Genomic DNA, 17,681 nt, shown 5'->3' with positions numbered 1-17,681 from the left:
CTTCAGCTCAGGTCATGATCTCGCTGTTTGTAAGTTCAAGCCCCTCATTGGGTTCTGTGCTGACAGCTCAGAGCCTGGAGCCTGCTTTGGATTCTGTGTCTCCCTCTCTCTCTGCCCCTCCCCCACTCATGCTCCACCTCTCTCTCAAAACTGGATAAACATTTTTAAAAAGTTTTTATATATTTAATCCATTGGAGCAGAGGCCACTAGATTGAATTAAATGGATTATATTTCCTCATCTCCTTGCAGCTAGATGCAGCTACATGACTGAGTTCTAGCCCTGTGGTTCTCAAATTGTGTCCCAGGTACCCAGGGAACCACGGTGAACTTGTAAGAACATCATTAATATTTTAAATGTTTGAGGGAAACAGCAATAGTTGGCATATATCAGATGACATGCATGCTACTAGCTTGAGGTAGTTCACAATTTCAACATTAAATTGCACTACATTCTTTTGAAAGTCACTGCATCCTTGTGAAGTTGGGGTTTTGGTGACTGCTGAGATAAAAAGCAAGCGCCGTATGAAAATTAATATAGAACAGGAAACAAAGGTGGTGATGTCCAGTCTCATTCCGAGATTCAAGATTATTGTAGTTACCTAAGAATGAAATGTAAACATTACTTTTTCTTTCAATTTACATGTATTATTTTTTCAAACAGCTATCAAACTGTTAGGACATACAGACTTACTAAGTCATTTTAACTGTTAGGTATTGCTTTTGGCCAAGAAAGGCTGTGAAAATACTAAGATAGACTGAGATATATATCTGAGACTGAAAAACTAAGCACCAAGAACTGAGTAAATTGGGGAATCTATGCCCTCCCTGACAGGATAGGAGCTGAATTGCTGAGAGCACTTCCAGGTTATGTCTATGGAGGGAAACCACTTTAAGAAAAATAACGGCTCCCAAGAGAAGCCAACTACAAATGACTGCATGTATTTCACATATGTAATGAAAGAGGTAGGGCAGGGTGTGGTTTAATGACAATTGTGTGATTAATAAGGGTGTGGGATCAATGAAGAAATTACATAAAAGGGCAACTCAGAGAAGCAAATGCAGGTCATGTCTTGTCAATGATGCTATCCTAAGGAAGGAGGGACCTGGCCTACCATCATGAGAATCTAGGCCAGTCTACCAGATGACAGTACCATTAAGGTTATCCAATCCACTCTGCTGCTCTGAGTCCATACCTGATAAGTATCTTCTGATTATACTCTGACTTTCCATGTAAATTTCTTCCAAGGCAAAAAATGTGCTGTCAAGCACATCATGAAAAAATTTTCATCATGAAAAGATTAAATCAGTCTTGTAGTTTTCTATAACAGTCTCTTCTAGGTATTGTTCACGTAGGGTTAGGCTCTCAGAGACCAATCGCAATGGAATGAAACTGTGTGAGACTTGTCTGATGACTAGACATTCTTCTCCAGGAAGTAGCTCCTTAATAATTCTACACGTTTATTTTAAATTTTAAAAAAAAGTTAACTGCATATTAAATGTTTGTCAAACTTTGACTTGGAGATTAAGATGCCTCATTATGCTGACTGAAAACAACTTAAATCAGGATACTATCAGCTTTCACCTCATATTTTTCCTCTTTGCAGTCATACAGCCATAGGAAGTCTTAGATGAATGCAAATTAAGAGAATTTACATCTCCAGTAAGGCTAAATTTAAATGCATTATAACATTGTACTAATTGCATAGCCAATATTTGCCAAGAAAATGGCTAAAACATTTCAAGGAATCAAAACACCCTAAAAATATTCATTAAGGCATGATTATACTATTTAATGATTGTCTTTTACTGTTGATTATAAAATAAAGCTCTTCACACCTAAATGGAGAAAGATAGGTGGAGTGTTCTTGTATCTTGGTTTATACCAATACTGAACACCAGAGAGGCCCAAGGTTGACTGGGGACACCACCTGCGGTTGAACATTAAACGTGACAGACAGAAGCACCAAGGAAACAAAGCTAAGCCTCCAGACACCCATTGACCACCCACATCAAGGCATTTGGTGCCACCTTGTGAGAAAATGTGGAAATGCAAAAGGATGAAAGCGTACCAAAGAAGCCCTATTCAAGGAAAATAAAAAACACCAAATTACTTGGAAGTAAAATGGTGACTTAAATAAAATAAATTTCAGTACTCCTGGTATAATTTTTACCTGTTCTCTAAATGGAAGAGGAATAGGTTTACTGCAGAAAACAGTAGTGAGTACTTGAGAGACATAAAATTGTTCCTATGAGGGCCTGAGTGTTGGCTGGCATGGAGACTTTCCTACTATAGAGGAGAATTTGGAATGCTAGCAAATCCTATAGAAGATGGTGAAGACCAACAATGAAAGAGAGAGTGAGGCAGTTAATGCTATTTGCCTTCCAATATCCATTTTCCTTTTCTCTCCCTGCCAAAAAAAAAAAAAAAAAAAAAAGATTTCAGCTGGGAAAATGGCAATACCACTTCCTGGGAGGCACTTTAGAAAACTCAGGGCCTGGGATACCAAATCATCTGTCCTACATAATATTGTCCCACATGCTGTGTGATTTCTGAATATCTTAATAGAAACTCTATGTAAGTGAAAAATCCATTTATAGTGATATTTATAGTGATCAGATCCTATAAACCCAGTTTTATACATAATAATAGAGGGTTTTTTAATATTTTTCCATTTTATTGAGACATAATTGACACAATATAACAATGTATTAGTTTAAGGTATACATATAATGATTTGACATATGTATACATTATAAAATGGTGACCACAATAAGTTTAGCTAATACCCATCACCTCACAAATCACCTTACAATTTTTTTTTCTTCAGATCTATTCTCTTGGCATTTTTCAAATACACTATACAGTATTGTTAACTATATAGTCACCATGCTGTACATTACGTCCCCAGAACTTAGTTATCTTATAACTGAAAGTGTGTACTTTTGACCACTTTCCTCCATTTTCCTCACCCCCACCCCACCTCTGGCAGCCACCAATTTTTTTCTGTTTCTGTGAGTTCATTTTTTTAAGATTCCACCTACAAGTAACATCATAAAGTATTTGCCTTTCCTTATCTGACTTATTTCACTTAGCATAATGCCCTCAAGGTCCACCCGTGTTGTCACAAATAAGAAGTTATTTTTATATGGTTTTAATATATACTAAATTTTTCAAGAATGCAACTACCCTACACATTCAAGGAAGTTAATACTTACTTTGTTCAGAATGTATCAACTTTGTTCAGAACTGTATCAACCATTATTTACCCTTTCAGAAAACCGTTACAGTAAGGCTACTCAGTGTGTCTGATCACCTATACCACACCCCAGCATTTACAGCAACTACCCTACACATTCAAGGAAGTTAATACTTACTTTGTTCAGAATGTATCAACTTTGTTCAGAACTGTATCAACCATTATTTACCCTTTCAGAAAACCGTTACAGTAAGGCTACTCAGTGTGTCTGATCACCTATACCACACCCCAGCATTTACAGCTATCACATTCATGGTAACCAAGCACCTGACTACTTTATTATTTTTTTCTAGTATAGCTAGAAATACATATTGAAATACATATTATTTTACTATGTTTATTTTCCTTTTATTTCTCCTTTATTGCTCTCCTTTACATTTTCTTTTTTCTTTTTTTTTTTTTCTGTATATACATAAACAGGGGGTAGCTATTCACCCTCTGTGAGCACACAACTAAACTATACTGCTAGCTTCCCATGCTATTAAATGTATCTATGTAAGCGATCCAGGTTCAAGTCAATGGCGTATGGTGCGTGCTGTTGTTGAGCCGAGGCTTTTAAGAAGCAGTATGCTCTCTTTTCCCTGTCTGCTTTCTGGATACAAATCATAAGACAACTATAAAATGGATAATAGTAATATAAGCCACAAAGTGAAAGGCATCTTCATGATGAAGATGGAGAGAAATCATCTGCTGACCATGAACATACATGTTGAACTGCTCCAAGAGAAATAACTAAATTTCTATTGTGTTTGTTTGAACTACTATGCACCTTGGAGTCTATTTAGTATAGCTGTTCAGTCCACCCTAACTAACACAGGTCATGGTATCCACAAATTTCAACTCAGGATAGTGGGGGCAATACAAATCATTTGTTATAAAAAGAAGGATTTGGACCAACATGATTGAGAACTGCTCAATACAATAGCCACTAGACATATGTTGTCGTTGAGCACTTGAAATATGACCAGCCCAAATTGAGATGAACTGTAAGCGTTGAAATACAAACTAGATTTCCAAGACTTAGTACAAAAAAATGTAAAGCATCTCAACAATAATTTTGAATATTGATGACATGTTGGAATAATATTTTAGATATATTGGGTTAAATAAAAATACTATTAGAATTAATTTCCTTTTTGCTTTTTTCATATGGCTACTAGAAATTTTAAAAACACATATGTGAGTCACATTATATTTCTATTAAAAAATACTGCCTCCTGCACCTTCTTGCACTGGTTCTCATTTCCTTGATGCCAAGTTACTAACTCTATCTCTGATTTAGATATAAGTTTGACTCTGATCAGTTTCTTAATGTGACATTCTCCATTGTTTCAGTGAGAATTTCCCACTTGCCCCTGGGAACTCCACCTCTACCAACCCTAGGCTCCACTGGTGGACTCCATAAGCCTAAGAGTATTTTATCATAAGCCTAAGAGTATTTTATGCCTTCATTATTGATTATTTCTAAAATATGGTATGTGAGAGAGGAAACTTCAGACAATGATTCCAAGGGGGGACATAACCATTAAAATAAAAAGAAAACGGTAATTTCTTTTAATTAGATTCCTTTTAATCCCAAGTATTACAGTAGAGATTGATGAATGACCAATTTATAACCAACCCCCTCTCCCCAACCACCTTCCACTGTAGCCATTTAAAAGCTAATGTTTGCCTTTTCTGACTTCCTTGCTGGTAGAAATGGCTACATGACACAATTCCAGGATGAGACATAATCAGAAGTCTACCAAGAGCTTCTGGGAAAGTTTCTGTTCTCCTGGCAAAAGGGACAGAAGAAGCCAGCATTGCTCCTTTTCCTTCTTCCTGCTTTGGACACAGACTTGATGTGTGGAGCTACAGCAGCCATTTTGATATTAAGACTAAAAACAAGAGAAACATCAAGAGAACCACAAAGATGCACCCTTAATGTTATTGAGCCACTGGCCCAATGCCAGGAATTTCTACTTTTGGGCCTCTGTTATGTGGCTTAGAAAACAAACAAACAAGTCCTATAGGCTAGGTTCTCTTATAGCCAGATACCACATGACACACTTTCCTTAAAAGAACCCACTTTACCAATGAGAAGCCTGAGGTTCACAGCAACAATCTAATTGTGTTGGAATATGAACACAGAATTATCTGAGTCCAAAGCCTAGAGTGTTTCCACCACATTAACCTGCTTATATTCTCTTGTTTCCTAGCTAAGCCCTAAATTTAGAAATATCCCAAGTTCACTGGGAACATGCCAGTTGTCTTTCAAGTCAAGAGCCAGCAGAGGCCCAGCCCTGGTCACTATCCAATTCCTGCTGGTGGCCCCTGTTCACAGACCTCACCGTCCAAAGGCTTCAAACCATCTGGCCACAAATCTGGGTCATCCATGGTGCAGTGAGTCCCTGCTCTCCCACCAGCCATGGGAGCACACTCACAGAGCACGGCAGGCCAGGCAACTGGGGCCTCACTGAAGAAAAAGCTCCATCCTGTCCTTCCCAGCATTCCTGCTTGATGGGGCCCCAGCTCTTTCCAGAGCTCAGTGGAATCTGCACAAAGTCTGCAGCTGGGACATCCTCACCCTGCTTGCCTGAATCAGGAGAACTGCTGTGACCCTGAACAGAGGCCACAGCTCGGTCACCACAGGGCTGAGAAAAGACCTGAGTGCAGAGATTTCTGTTTTACAGCTACACAGGTACCCACAAGGGCCTCATTGCTGACATTGGCTGCCACTGGCAGGTAACGATGAAAAGCAGGCCTAGTAATTCCAAGAAAGTGCTGACTCAGAGAACTTGATATTCTTGGCTACTGATATCCTTCCAGACTTGCAATACTGCAAATCCTACCACAGCTAATCCATGCTTCTCTCTCATAGGATGGGGAAACTTGAGGCAACAACATGACAAAAGAAGCTAGAAAATGAAAGATTGTCGTTGCCACAAAGTGACTTTCCTAATGCAGAGGTGTCCTCTTGGTCCAATGTGCGTGTTTATAGTTCAATGTTCTACACTAAAGAGTGACAATTAGGGGTGCCTGGGTGGCTCAGTCGGTTAAGCATCCGACTTCAATTCAGGTCATGATCTCGCGGTTCATGAGTTTGAGCCCCATGTCGGGCTCTGTGCTGGCAGCTTAGAGCCTGGAACCTGCTTCAGATTCTGTGTCTCCTCTCTCTGCCCCTTCTCTGCTCATGCTCTGTCTCTCTCTCAAAAATAAATAAACATTTAAAAAAAAATTTTTTTTAAAGAGTGACAATTATCTCTATTACTGACTTCGTTGTGGCATCATACACCACTTCAACTGTGAGCATAGCTTTGGTTCCTTATACAAACTATATCATACTGAAAACTATTCTTTGTAATATAATCCTAAAATAAACATTTCTATGGGATTAAAATATACCAGGAAAAATACTCATACAGTTGGCAGTTGCAATGCTAATAAGCCTTTTTCATACACTACGTCTTTAATCCTCCAAGTTATGATGATCCCACCCATTCATTATACAAGTGAGGAAAGTAAGGCTTAGGAATTAAGTTGCCAAAGAGATGCAGCTGGTCAAAGCAGAACCTAAATCCGTATCTAGGGCTGTCTGGTACCCATTTATGTTTTCCTATGTCGTCCTAAGAAATAAGAATAGAGAGAAGCGCTTCAGTAACACTCAAAGGAGGTGACTTTGGAGCACTAAATGCACACGTTAATTGGTCAGCTGGGGCATTAGGGTTTTGGCATAAGGCTACAGAAATCCACTTCACCTCACGCCTTCATCCATTCCAGACCTGGATGCCCATTAGTGTTGCATCCTTCTGTGCCATAAGACCACAGCAGCAGTTGCCAAAAACCCAGAGGGCAGTCCCCACCCTGCCTTTTGTTTTTCAGAGTCCTAGGCTCACTGTGAGAAGCTAGGAGGCTGCACCTTCAGGAGGCTGGTTAGGCACTCCCGCCAGGGCCAACACTGGGCTGCCTACGGCAGCGATGGAGGAGCAGGACTCACAGGACACACCAGGAGGACTCGGATAATTCTGAACTGAGCACTTATTATATCACAGTCTCTGTTCTAAGTGATACAGGTAGAAATAAAAAAAATGAGGACTCTGCTTATGGAGCTTTCAGTAACTATATGAGCAGTGATCAATGTGGAGGAAAGACCAGAGAATTCCCCAGAATGTCTGGATTGTGTAAGATGTCCCCACCCAGGATGTGACTCATGGATGGGAGAGGTATCCCAATAACAGAGACTGCATTTCCCTCAAACTCGGTAGGATAAAGATTTTGGAGCAGATTAAATATGATTTAGAGAAAGGAAAGAAATGCGACTTTTTTTTTTACATCCCATGTTGTAGAGTTAAATTCATACCAACTACGTACTCTCCGAAATGGAACTAAGGTGGCTTTGTTGCTTTTTTTCAGAACAGATGTAAAGATGAGGAAAGTGACTTGCCATCTATTCCTCTGTGACATGTGCTAAGGACAACTAATTTCATGCCATGCTTCCAAGACAGGTCTAAATATAATTCAGGGTTTGGTATGTACCTCCAGTTTCAGTAATGAAAGTCATGTCACCATTAGCTAAGTGAATAAGAAAGAAGAGTGTTCTGGTAATGACAGCTTCTCAGGGTTGTGCCTAGGCTCAGAAAATTTCTAGCCTCTTCTGAACATTAGCCTCTCTTTACTCCCAAATGTTCAATGGAAATCAATGCATTAAAATTAGGTCCATAAGAGCTAAGAATAAAAGACAAATCTCTCAAAGAACAAATAACCTCATCAGTGCTCATGAACCCTCAAAACCAAACTCTCTAAAGGTTGGATCTTGGAAAAATATCCAAGAAGAATGTTGGGAAAATGTCATGATGGCAGCTGATAACAATAGCCATTTCTTTTTTCCTTCCTCAAAATCTTTTTGGCTCTGTTCTTTACAACCTCAAAGAAATGTACTCCCTTAGGAAAGATTAAATGACACCCAACAGCAACAGGAATGATATCTCTGAGATCTACTCTCCTCCAGATGGACAATTCTCAGTTCATTCTAGGTCTGAGAGAGGCTTAAGACTTGGGTGTACTGTTGATTAAGGTTCATTAAGATTTGCGTGTACTGGGCCCTCCCGACAAGACCCCTGCCCCCACAACAAAATCTAAAATACAAATTAATTTGCCCCTTACCTGAGAGAATGGCAAACTGTCTGTGAAGTTGTTCAATTATATCCACTGCCACCAAAGGCCTGATTTCCTGTTGCATGATTTCATCTGCACAAATGAAATACAAATTAGGTTAAATCCTTGTAAATTACAAAGAGAATTTTAAAAGGAAGAAATGGAAGCTTCACTACTCAGGAAATCTGGGACTTATCAAAATATGGTTATACGCACACTATTCTCTTGCACACTTGATTCCTGAGATGCAGAAATGGATCTGGGTTTTGTGTGGTTTGAAGCTTATACCCACGAGCACAGAAGCACACTTCTAGAGCCTCTCCCAAGGTTTTAGGAGGGACCAGTGCAAGGAAGGGGCCCTGAAGTTTAAGCTTAGGTAGCTTCACAATATACCTGCTAGGATGGTCTCATTATCAAGGCAGGTACTCAGGTATCTGCCTACTCCTTTAGGTCTGAGGACATTTTAAATACAAACAACATAAATCATCAGAGTTCATCTCAAGCTGGGTCATAAAATCAATCTGAGATTTATGAAGGTTCTTTGCTTTTGTTTCCTTCCCTCCCTAATTCCTTCCTTTTTGCCTCCCTCCTTAGTTACCTCCATGCCTTTTTATTTTTTCCCCTTCCAGAATACTTCAAGGGGACTCTTCCCACTGCCAAGCATGTTTAAGGAAGCACTTCCCCATTTTGCTAATTAAAGATGCTCCGTACTGAATAAAGAGGTACATATTTTCAAGGCAAAAATTCAAATCGTTCAAGCACAAACCTACAAATGTCCTCTAACCCTAAGAGTGATCTATAGGCCCTATGATTTGTATTCTATCCATTCGGGAAAAAGAGATTAGAGAAGGGAGAAGACTGAACGGAAATCCTTCACCTGGGCTGAAAAGAGAAAGGCATTTTCAACTCTCACTGCCTAAGATATTATTATCCTCATTTAACTGTTTCCCAGGGAATCTCAAAAAATGAACTGGTTATTGTTTCTACAGCATTTAAACATCAAGTTAGATTAAGGCATGAGTCAAACAGTCTTGTACATTGATGCTAAATAGGAATCTCCCATTGATTCAGCCTGGAGTTGGGGTAACGTTTTGATATTTCAATGTTGACCAATCAGAAGGTTATATTAGGGAAGCTCCTCCCAGAGCCTTGGTTTCCACTTCTCGGCTTTTGTGTGAAGGTTCAAGGAGAGGACACTTATGGGATGTACATAGTAGATGCTCAGCAAATGCTAGTTATATCCCTTGATCTGGAAAGGCCTTTCCCATATATGCTTTCTGAAAGTCTTGTTAGTCTGGGGGCAAGTGCCAACTTAAATGCCAAGACCCTTTTCAATGAATTCTATCACTCTCTCTGGAGGAAAGCAGGTAAACCCAGGCCAGAGCTCCTTTATCCCTCTTTCGTCTTTCCACCCTGATTGCACTAAAAATTCACTAATTTCCTGTTTCACTGTTAATTTTGGTGGATGCAATAATGGTACTGTAGTTCTACTTGGCAAAAAGGGAGGGCCTTCTCTGTTTTATACATGAACTAAAGTATTTAACAATAACATAAGCCTAAGATCTGATTAAAAATGCTCAGGCACCACCCCCTACCAAAAATGTATGGGGCAAGAGGAGGGGGAGATGAAACCAGACTGACAAATGTGGATAATTGTTGAAGTTGGTTGATGGGTCCATGAGAGTTCATTGTATAATTCTTGTGCATATGTTTCAAATTGTTCATAACAAAATGTAAGTAACAAATGGACACCAACATAGAAAATTTAAGCAGAAATAGGAGTTACATAATGGAAGAGTTTTTCAGAATATAATCTCCCAGTGGTCTGGGAAAGTGGCATATTCAAAAATAGAGCTGGGTTATTATTTTTTCATGCCTGAGGGAGCATATTTAAGAGATAATGACCCCAAAGAAAAACCAAGATTATAAAATATATCGTTATTGTACCTCAATATTTGAGGTGTGCTTTTGACATTTTAAGGAGGTAAGAGCTGAAAATGGACAACAGAAGTGAGTTAAGCCAACCATCCCCCAACCCATCTCATTTTTTAAGTGAAGAAATGGAGACCCAGAGAGATTCTGACCCTACCTGTGGTCATCTAATTTAAGCATGGAGGTGGGGTCAGCCTGGGATCACCTGACTCTAAGAGGGCAAATCTCAGCCTTCTGTGATAGGATTCCCAGACCCTTGGTCTTCCAGAGCACTGTCTTTGACCACCACTGACAGGATAACTAATGTCTCTCGTGGGAATCTGTAGAGGTCTGCGTAGCCTTTCAACAGAGACCATTCCCACCTGAGGTTACCAAATGAACAGGACTAAAATTTAGAATTTGTTTTTCAAGCATAGAAATGAGCTGGTTTGCCTTTGCTGAAAGAGCTTGGCCCCCAGCCAGGGAGAGATAGGGTTATCCTTGAAGATTTCCCAGCAAAGGAGGTTCATGACCCCATCTGGCTGGCTGCAACAGATCATGTGAGTTTCTCAGACTCAGGGCTGACCCAGAGCATGGAGATGACCTCAGACACACCCAGCTTTTAGTGATGCCTGACATCTATGGGCCTGTTGGAATAGGGGCAAGATTGGTTCAGCCCCAAAAGAGACATAAAAAACCAGGCCTGCTGCTGGAGGGCCTTGCTCTCCACTGCTCCATAGATGGGGTTGGGAAGCTCTTTAGTCTAAAGGAACACCTTCCTCTGCAGTGGGAAAGAACCCAGACAGCCCTTCCCCCACATGGGAAGGGCTGTTTCTGCCAACTTCTAGCTAGGCTGCCAGAGCAAGAACACTCTGAGTCTCAGTGTCCTCTGTTGTGAAATGGCTTTTCCTTCTCTAGAAATAGTTGAGCCTGAGTAGTGATAACCCACCGAAGTGGTGGTCCCTGATGCACTTTGCCTGGCCCCTTGGTCCTGCGTGGAGGCTTCCTGTTTGCTGCTTGCTATTTTTGATGTACATGGATTAGGCAGAAGCTTATCTCTTTCAACCCTCATAAGGCAAGGGGAGTTGATCATTCAACATCAACACAATTTCTATCCTGCACAAAGTTACAAATAGATCAGGGAAAAACTTGTCCCTTTTCTATCCCTGATAAGTATACAGGCATGAGATTGTATGCTACCCAGGACCCACAGTTCCAGAGATGCAGAAGGCATCAAAGTTGCACAAACAGCCTCCTAGGTGGTGGAATAACAGCCTAGTACATCCCATGGAAACTCAGCTTAGGAAGGCAGTAAGCAACACCCCTGTGTCGTCCACTGCCCAGTCTGAGAGAGCAATGCAGGCTCTGGGGCAGGACCATTCCTACTGATTGCACCCATCCTCACGGCAGAGGGCAGGGAACTGCTGATAACGGCTTTATGCAGTCTGAGTTTGCAACTGATCAGGAATAAAGGGAGTAAAACCCTCAGCCTCCCACTCCGGCTGTTCTGAAAGTTCAGTCACACTGGGATTTAAAAGTATGGTCTGAAGAGAAAAAGAACCAAATTTCTAAATAAGTAAGTTAGGGGAACAAAGTGTGGTCTGGACCGAAGAGGGAAGGCAGCCCCAATTTTGACGGACCTTGCCACATTTCTACTTTGCCAAGAGAATCTGGTGAACAGAAAAAAATGGAAGAGTCTGCCACTTAGGTGGACTAGGAATGGGTCCAGGATCCCCAGTCTCAGTCTCTGTGCAGCACACACTTCTCTGCTAGTAACACTAATGAACACCAGCTGTGAGCTGGCCCTGACAATGCACCTCACAGATTAACTCATTTAATCGGTCGGATAATGACAGTAAAGGAATGCACCTTTTCACTAAAATGAACCTCCTCCCACCCACCCCGCCCTCTCACCCCCACAACTAGACCAGACTTGACTGCCAGGAAAGCACTTGTAGACCAACAGCTCTAAGAAATCAGTTGCCAGGCTGGTAGGAAGGGCCATCCCACGGGGTCACGCATTTCACTTCTCTTATTGGCCAGGTCAGAAATAACACAAACCCATTTTCCTTCTTTTACTGGGCCCTGTATGAGAGCAATGGTTAGCCCAAATCATAAGACTTAGTATTGAAGTCTTGTCCATAAATTAGCAATGAATAAAAGGCATGTGAAAAGCAGATGGAAGATTTTTTTAAAGGAGAAATCTAGAATTTTAATAGCAAGAACACTGAAAAATGTCCAATTTCCTACCAGTCAAATAATGCAATTAAAACAATAATGGAATACCTCATTCATCCATAAAATAACTGAGACTCTAACACCCAGTCCTGGGGTTTTGTTGGAAAACTAATACATGTACATGACCTTGGAGTGTGAAGCTGGTAGATCCCTTTTAGAAAGTGGTTTCACAATATTTTATCCAGTGATTATTGTGTAGTTACATACAAACCCTTTATATGCAGCATCTCATTTAATCCTCAAAACAATGCTAAGGGTGATATTGAACTAGATTTGCTCATCCAAGGTCAATCAAGGTCATCCAAGCTCATCCAAGGTCAAGCAGAGCCAGAATTTGAACCCATCTCATTCTGAACTCCAAAGCCCAACATCTTAACCATTGCAATACAGAGTTTCAATACACAGTCATTAAAATCTTCAAAATCTTTTATTCATTCATCTAATATCTGGAAATTTAGGCCAAGAAAATAGTAAAATGAAAATGTTATACATAAAAAAGGTAGACTGGAAATACTATTTATAAGAGTAAAGAGATGAAAGCATTCATTATATAATTATGAAGACCATCTCCACAGAAAAAGATTTAAAATATAATATCAAGGACATAAAAACTATATGTGAGGTGAGACTGCAGACAAGTTAAAAAAAGAAGAAGAAAGTATGTGGTGTATTTGTGCACATGTGTGTGAGCATATGAGAAAAGAATACTTGAAATAGTTGTGTTAGAGTAACGGAATCATATTGTTCTTACCCACTTAGCTTACATACAGAAAAATATGTTCTGGTAGCCTTTATTTTTTATGCTAATAGGACTTTATTGAAGTACAATTTACATGCAGCACAACGCACAGATCCCCAGTGTACAGTTTCATGTATTCTGATAAATATATACACTCACGTAACCACCAAACAGATCAAGATATGGAACATTTCCATCACCCCAAAAGCTTCCTTGTGACCCCTGCCCCAGACCCCACACTGTTGGGAGCTCCACATTCCACAGCCCTCCCTCTCATAAATACATGTGTTAAAGACCACATGGGTGGCTCTGTCACTCGTGATCCAGTGCTCAGGGCTGGCAGGGCAGCCCCACACATCTACTCTTTTAACACTACTGGAGACCCAGGGAAATACTTCACCACATCTCTTGATCTATATCCTTAAAAGAAAGGACGTCTGCATCCAATGCTATGACGGTTTGTGGGTTGTGCCACTGCTCGTATCAGGGACAGACACTGCTTCAGAGCGCTGGGAGGACTGGAGCAGCGGAAGTGCTTAGGTAAGAGAAAAGACAAATTAATGAACATGTCAAATCCTCCCTCTCACATGGTGTGAATGTTGTAGATTCTTATATAATGAAATATCTGCCCAGTCCTACCAATCATCAACCTTCTTTCTCCCTTCTTTTTTAATTTTTTTTGACGTTTTTATTTATTTTTGAGAGACAGAGCATAAGTGGGGGAGGAGCAGAGAGAGAGGGAGACACAGAATCTGAAGCAGGCTCCAGGCTCTCAGCTGTCAGCACGGAGCCCCCACGCAGGGTTGGAACTCATGAACTGTGAGATCATGACCTGAGCCGAAGTTGGGTGCTTAACTGACTGAGCCACTCAGGGGCCCCCAACCCTCTTTCTTCTTTCTATTTCATGATGCAAATACATATATTCAAAATGTGAATTCCTTGAATCCAATTACAACATTTTACTTAGATCACTTTTTTAAAGAGTTCTTTTTATTATTTATTTATTTGTTTGTTTGTTTTTACCGTTTTTTTAATTTTATTTTTTGAGAGACAGAGACAGAGTGCTAGTTGGGGAGGGGCAGAGAGAGAGAGATACACAGAATCTGAAGCAGGCTCCAGGCTCTGAGCTATCAGCGCACAGAGCCCTACATGGGGCTCAAACCTACAAACTGTGAGATCATGACCTGAGCTGAGGTCAGATGCTTAACTAAGCCACCCAGACGCCCCTAGATCACTTTTTTTTTTTAATTTTTTAACTTATTTTGAGAGAGAGTGGGGGGGGGAGGGGCAGAAAGAGAGGGAGACACAGAATCTGAAGCAGGCTCCAGGCTCTGAGCTACCAGCGCAGAGCCCAAAGTGGGGCTCAAACTCACAAGTGTGAGATCATGACCTGAGCCAAAGTCGGACGCTCAGCTGACTGACCCACCCAGGCGCCCCCTACTTAGATCACATTTTAGATCACTGCTGTCAACAGAGCTCAAATTATGTGAAAATCTCAATTATAACAACAGTGCTTTTCCTAACATAAAGGCAAGAAAAAATATATATTTTATGGATTAATTAGTGATTTACAGATTACAGATATCTTCATTACCCATCCAAATTTCATAGGGCCATCAACACAATACTCAGACCCACAATAATTCAATTTTTTTCATCTTCTTTGCTATTTTCTGAATTTTACTCATATAAAAACCACAGCTTTCTACACATTTTAATTTTGTTCTTATGAGAGTATGTTTATAAGGTAGGTGGGAAAATAAAACATGTTTTATTTAACTGTGGCATGTGGGCCTCCTTTTGTACTCTTGTCCCAGTCTCTGTCGGCAATGCCTGTTTAAAACTACTTTGAAAACTGGTAAGATATTACTAAGCATAGCATTTCTGTTTTTTAATATTTATCCAAATCCCTTTTCTCCTTTTTCTTTCCCTCACAAAATTGATACATTTTTTTAAAGCTCCTTAATTTCTGCTGACACTTCACATCGTACCCTTGTAGGAGACAAGCACTGCAGAGATGGAAGTTTCTATGTGACGAGTTTCCTTAGCAACAAGAGCTGGAGATGTCATTTCCCCGTAGCCCTTCATAACTAGAGGAGAGGTGAACCAGGCTCTGCTGCCTGGGGTATTCTGAATAAAAAGCAATCAAGGCCCTGGAGGAAATTCAGAAAATCTGTGAAAATACTTAATCCCTCCTTTTCCCATAAGGCTCTCCTGTTTCACCACTGGGTTTCAAGTACCCCCACCTGCATTTTAATCAATACCCCACCCCCAGCCGTGCTTCTCAAATTATAATCAATATATAAATCACATGGGCTTTAAAACGCAGATTCTGATTTAGTAGGCCTAGAGCCAAGCATTTCTAACAAGCTCTCCTGATGCTGCTGATTCAACAGAGAAGCAAGCACAACACTGATTCCAAGGCCTTAGACTATGCTTGCTTGGTCCTTTCCTGATGCTTTTGAAAATGCAGGTCAGGAGAAAAAAAAAAGGATTTATTTGGGTTGTTCGCTGTCTGCTTCTCTTATCATTCAATAAAAATAATCATCGCTATGTGTTGAAAGTGTTCTTGAAACTGAGGCCCAGATGGTGTAAATTTTCCCTTCTGTGCTGACTGTGAGGTCTGTACCCTGGGAAAGAAGCCAACCCTGGTTTGAGAACCTGCTTAGTTCTCCTTCCAGCACACCTCAAGCCCTGCCCCATTGCCCAGGATGGGCTCCTTCAGGCCTATACCCTCTTGTTCTTGACCCGCTCCTACCCCTGGATTCAGGGAAGTTTACTGTCTGGAAGCAGTGTCTTGGGCAAAACAATACAATATGGTACAATAGGAGGTGAGAAGACCTGATATGAGTAATAATCATTTAACATAGCATTCTTCCAAACGTTTCTCCACTTCTAAAGCTTCTAGACAAAAAAAAATATCTTAATACAAAGAAATAAAAATGGTAGGATTTGAGAAATTTTAGCAATATGATGGATAAACAATTTAATTTTTGTTTAAGACGTTTATTTATTTTTGAGACAGAGAGAGACAGAGCATGAACGGGGGAGGGTCAGAGAGAGGGAGACACAGAATCTGAAACAGGCTCCAGGCTCTGAGCTGTCAGCACAGAGCCCGACGCGGGGCTTGAACTCACGGACCGCGAGATCATGACCTGAGCCTAAGTCGGCCGCTTAACCGACTGAGCCACCCAGGCGCCCCAATGTGATTTTCTTTTTTGAATAAACTATAAGTTCTTTTAAAGTATAAAAACTTTTATATTCATTTGTAAAACTTCTTTATACCTTCCACAGCATGTAAAACAAAGTATTCTTAATAAATACATGTTGAATGAAAAAAAAAAAAAATTTTTGTTTAAGAAAAACTTCTGGAACCTCTGGCAAAATTTCCTTCCTTCCTCTCTCGATTCATTCATTCATTCATTCATTCATTCATTCAGGTGTGGAAGCAGAATTAAAAGAACTGGACTTGCATCCCAGCTCTGACACTACCCAGTCCCTCCATCTCCAGGGTCTCCCTCTGTAAAATGGGAATGAATAAAAATTAGAGGGCTGTTGTGAGGATTAATACTACCATTTATTGAACACTTAACTACTGGGCACTTTGCTACATGTTTCACATACATTTTCTAACTTAACTAATTAAAATCACATGTGAAAACAGTTTGTGTATAAGAGATTCAATAGATGCTAATTAAATTTATCATTCGGTCCTCTGAGCTATATGATCCCAAGGATGCCACAATAGGTTTCTCACAAACACCCATGTTATTGCCATGCATTGGTGGTTTGCTTTGAATTTCTGCTCATGAACTCCCCTTGTTGACCTTCCTCTTTCACTATGAAATAAGTCTGATAGAATTTGTTTTGAGTTCAGAAGGACTCAGGAGCAAAACAGAGATTAGAATTAGGTCAAAATATAAATAAATATGTAGAATATGATAAAAGTGGCATTTCACATGAGGACAGGGAGAGATTATTGAACATGTAGTGTCAGGTCAATCTACTAGCCACCAAAAGACATCAAGTTTAGTGACTAAGAGCATCACCTCTGGTACCACAATGCCTAAGTTCAAATCTTGGCTCTGCCATTTACAGTCGATTAATCTTTTTTTTATTTTTTTTTTAACGTTTATTTATTTTTGAGACATAGAGAGACAGAGCATGAACGGGGGAGGGTCAGAGAGAGGGAGACACAGAATCTGAAACAGGCTCCAGGCTCTGAGCTGTCAGCACAGAGCCCGACGCGGGGCTTGAACTCACAGACCGCGAGATCATGACCTGAGCCGAAGTCAGCCGCTTAACCGACTGAGCCACCCAGGCGCCCCTACAGTCGATTAATCTTAAGCAAGTTGCTGGACTTCCCTGTGCCTTAATTTCTTGGTCTGAAAATGGGGAAAATT

At 40.4% G+C, this 17,681-nt stretch overlaps 1 protein-coding gene across 1 annotated transcript in view; it reads right to left on the bottom strand.

Annotated features, from left to right (window-relative positions):
* MCF2L2 (MCF.2 cell line derived transforming sequence-like 2) overlaps nucleotides 1–17,681 on the bottom strand; it is a 264,774-nt gene that overhangs the window by 220,187 nt on the left and 26,906 nt on the right. Inside the window, exon 2 of the mRNA XM_042903055.1 lies at nucleotides 8,400–8,483. Coding sequence (XP_042758989.1) covers nucleotides 8,400–8,483 — 84 coding nt within the window. The remainder of the gene's footprint in view (nucleotides 1–8,399; nucleotides 8,484–17,681) is intronic.

Source organism: Panthera leo, chromosome C2, assembly GCF_018350215.1.
Source record: "Panthera leo isolate Ple1 chromosome C2, P.leo_Ple1_pat1.1, whole genome shotgun sequence".
Lineage (NCBI taxonomy): Eukaryota > Metazoa > Chordata > Mammalia > Carnivora > Felidae > Panthera > Panthera leo.
This window is presented reverse-complemented; position numbering and strand designations above follow the sequence as displayed.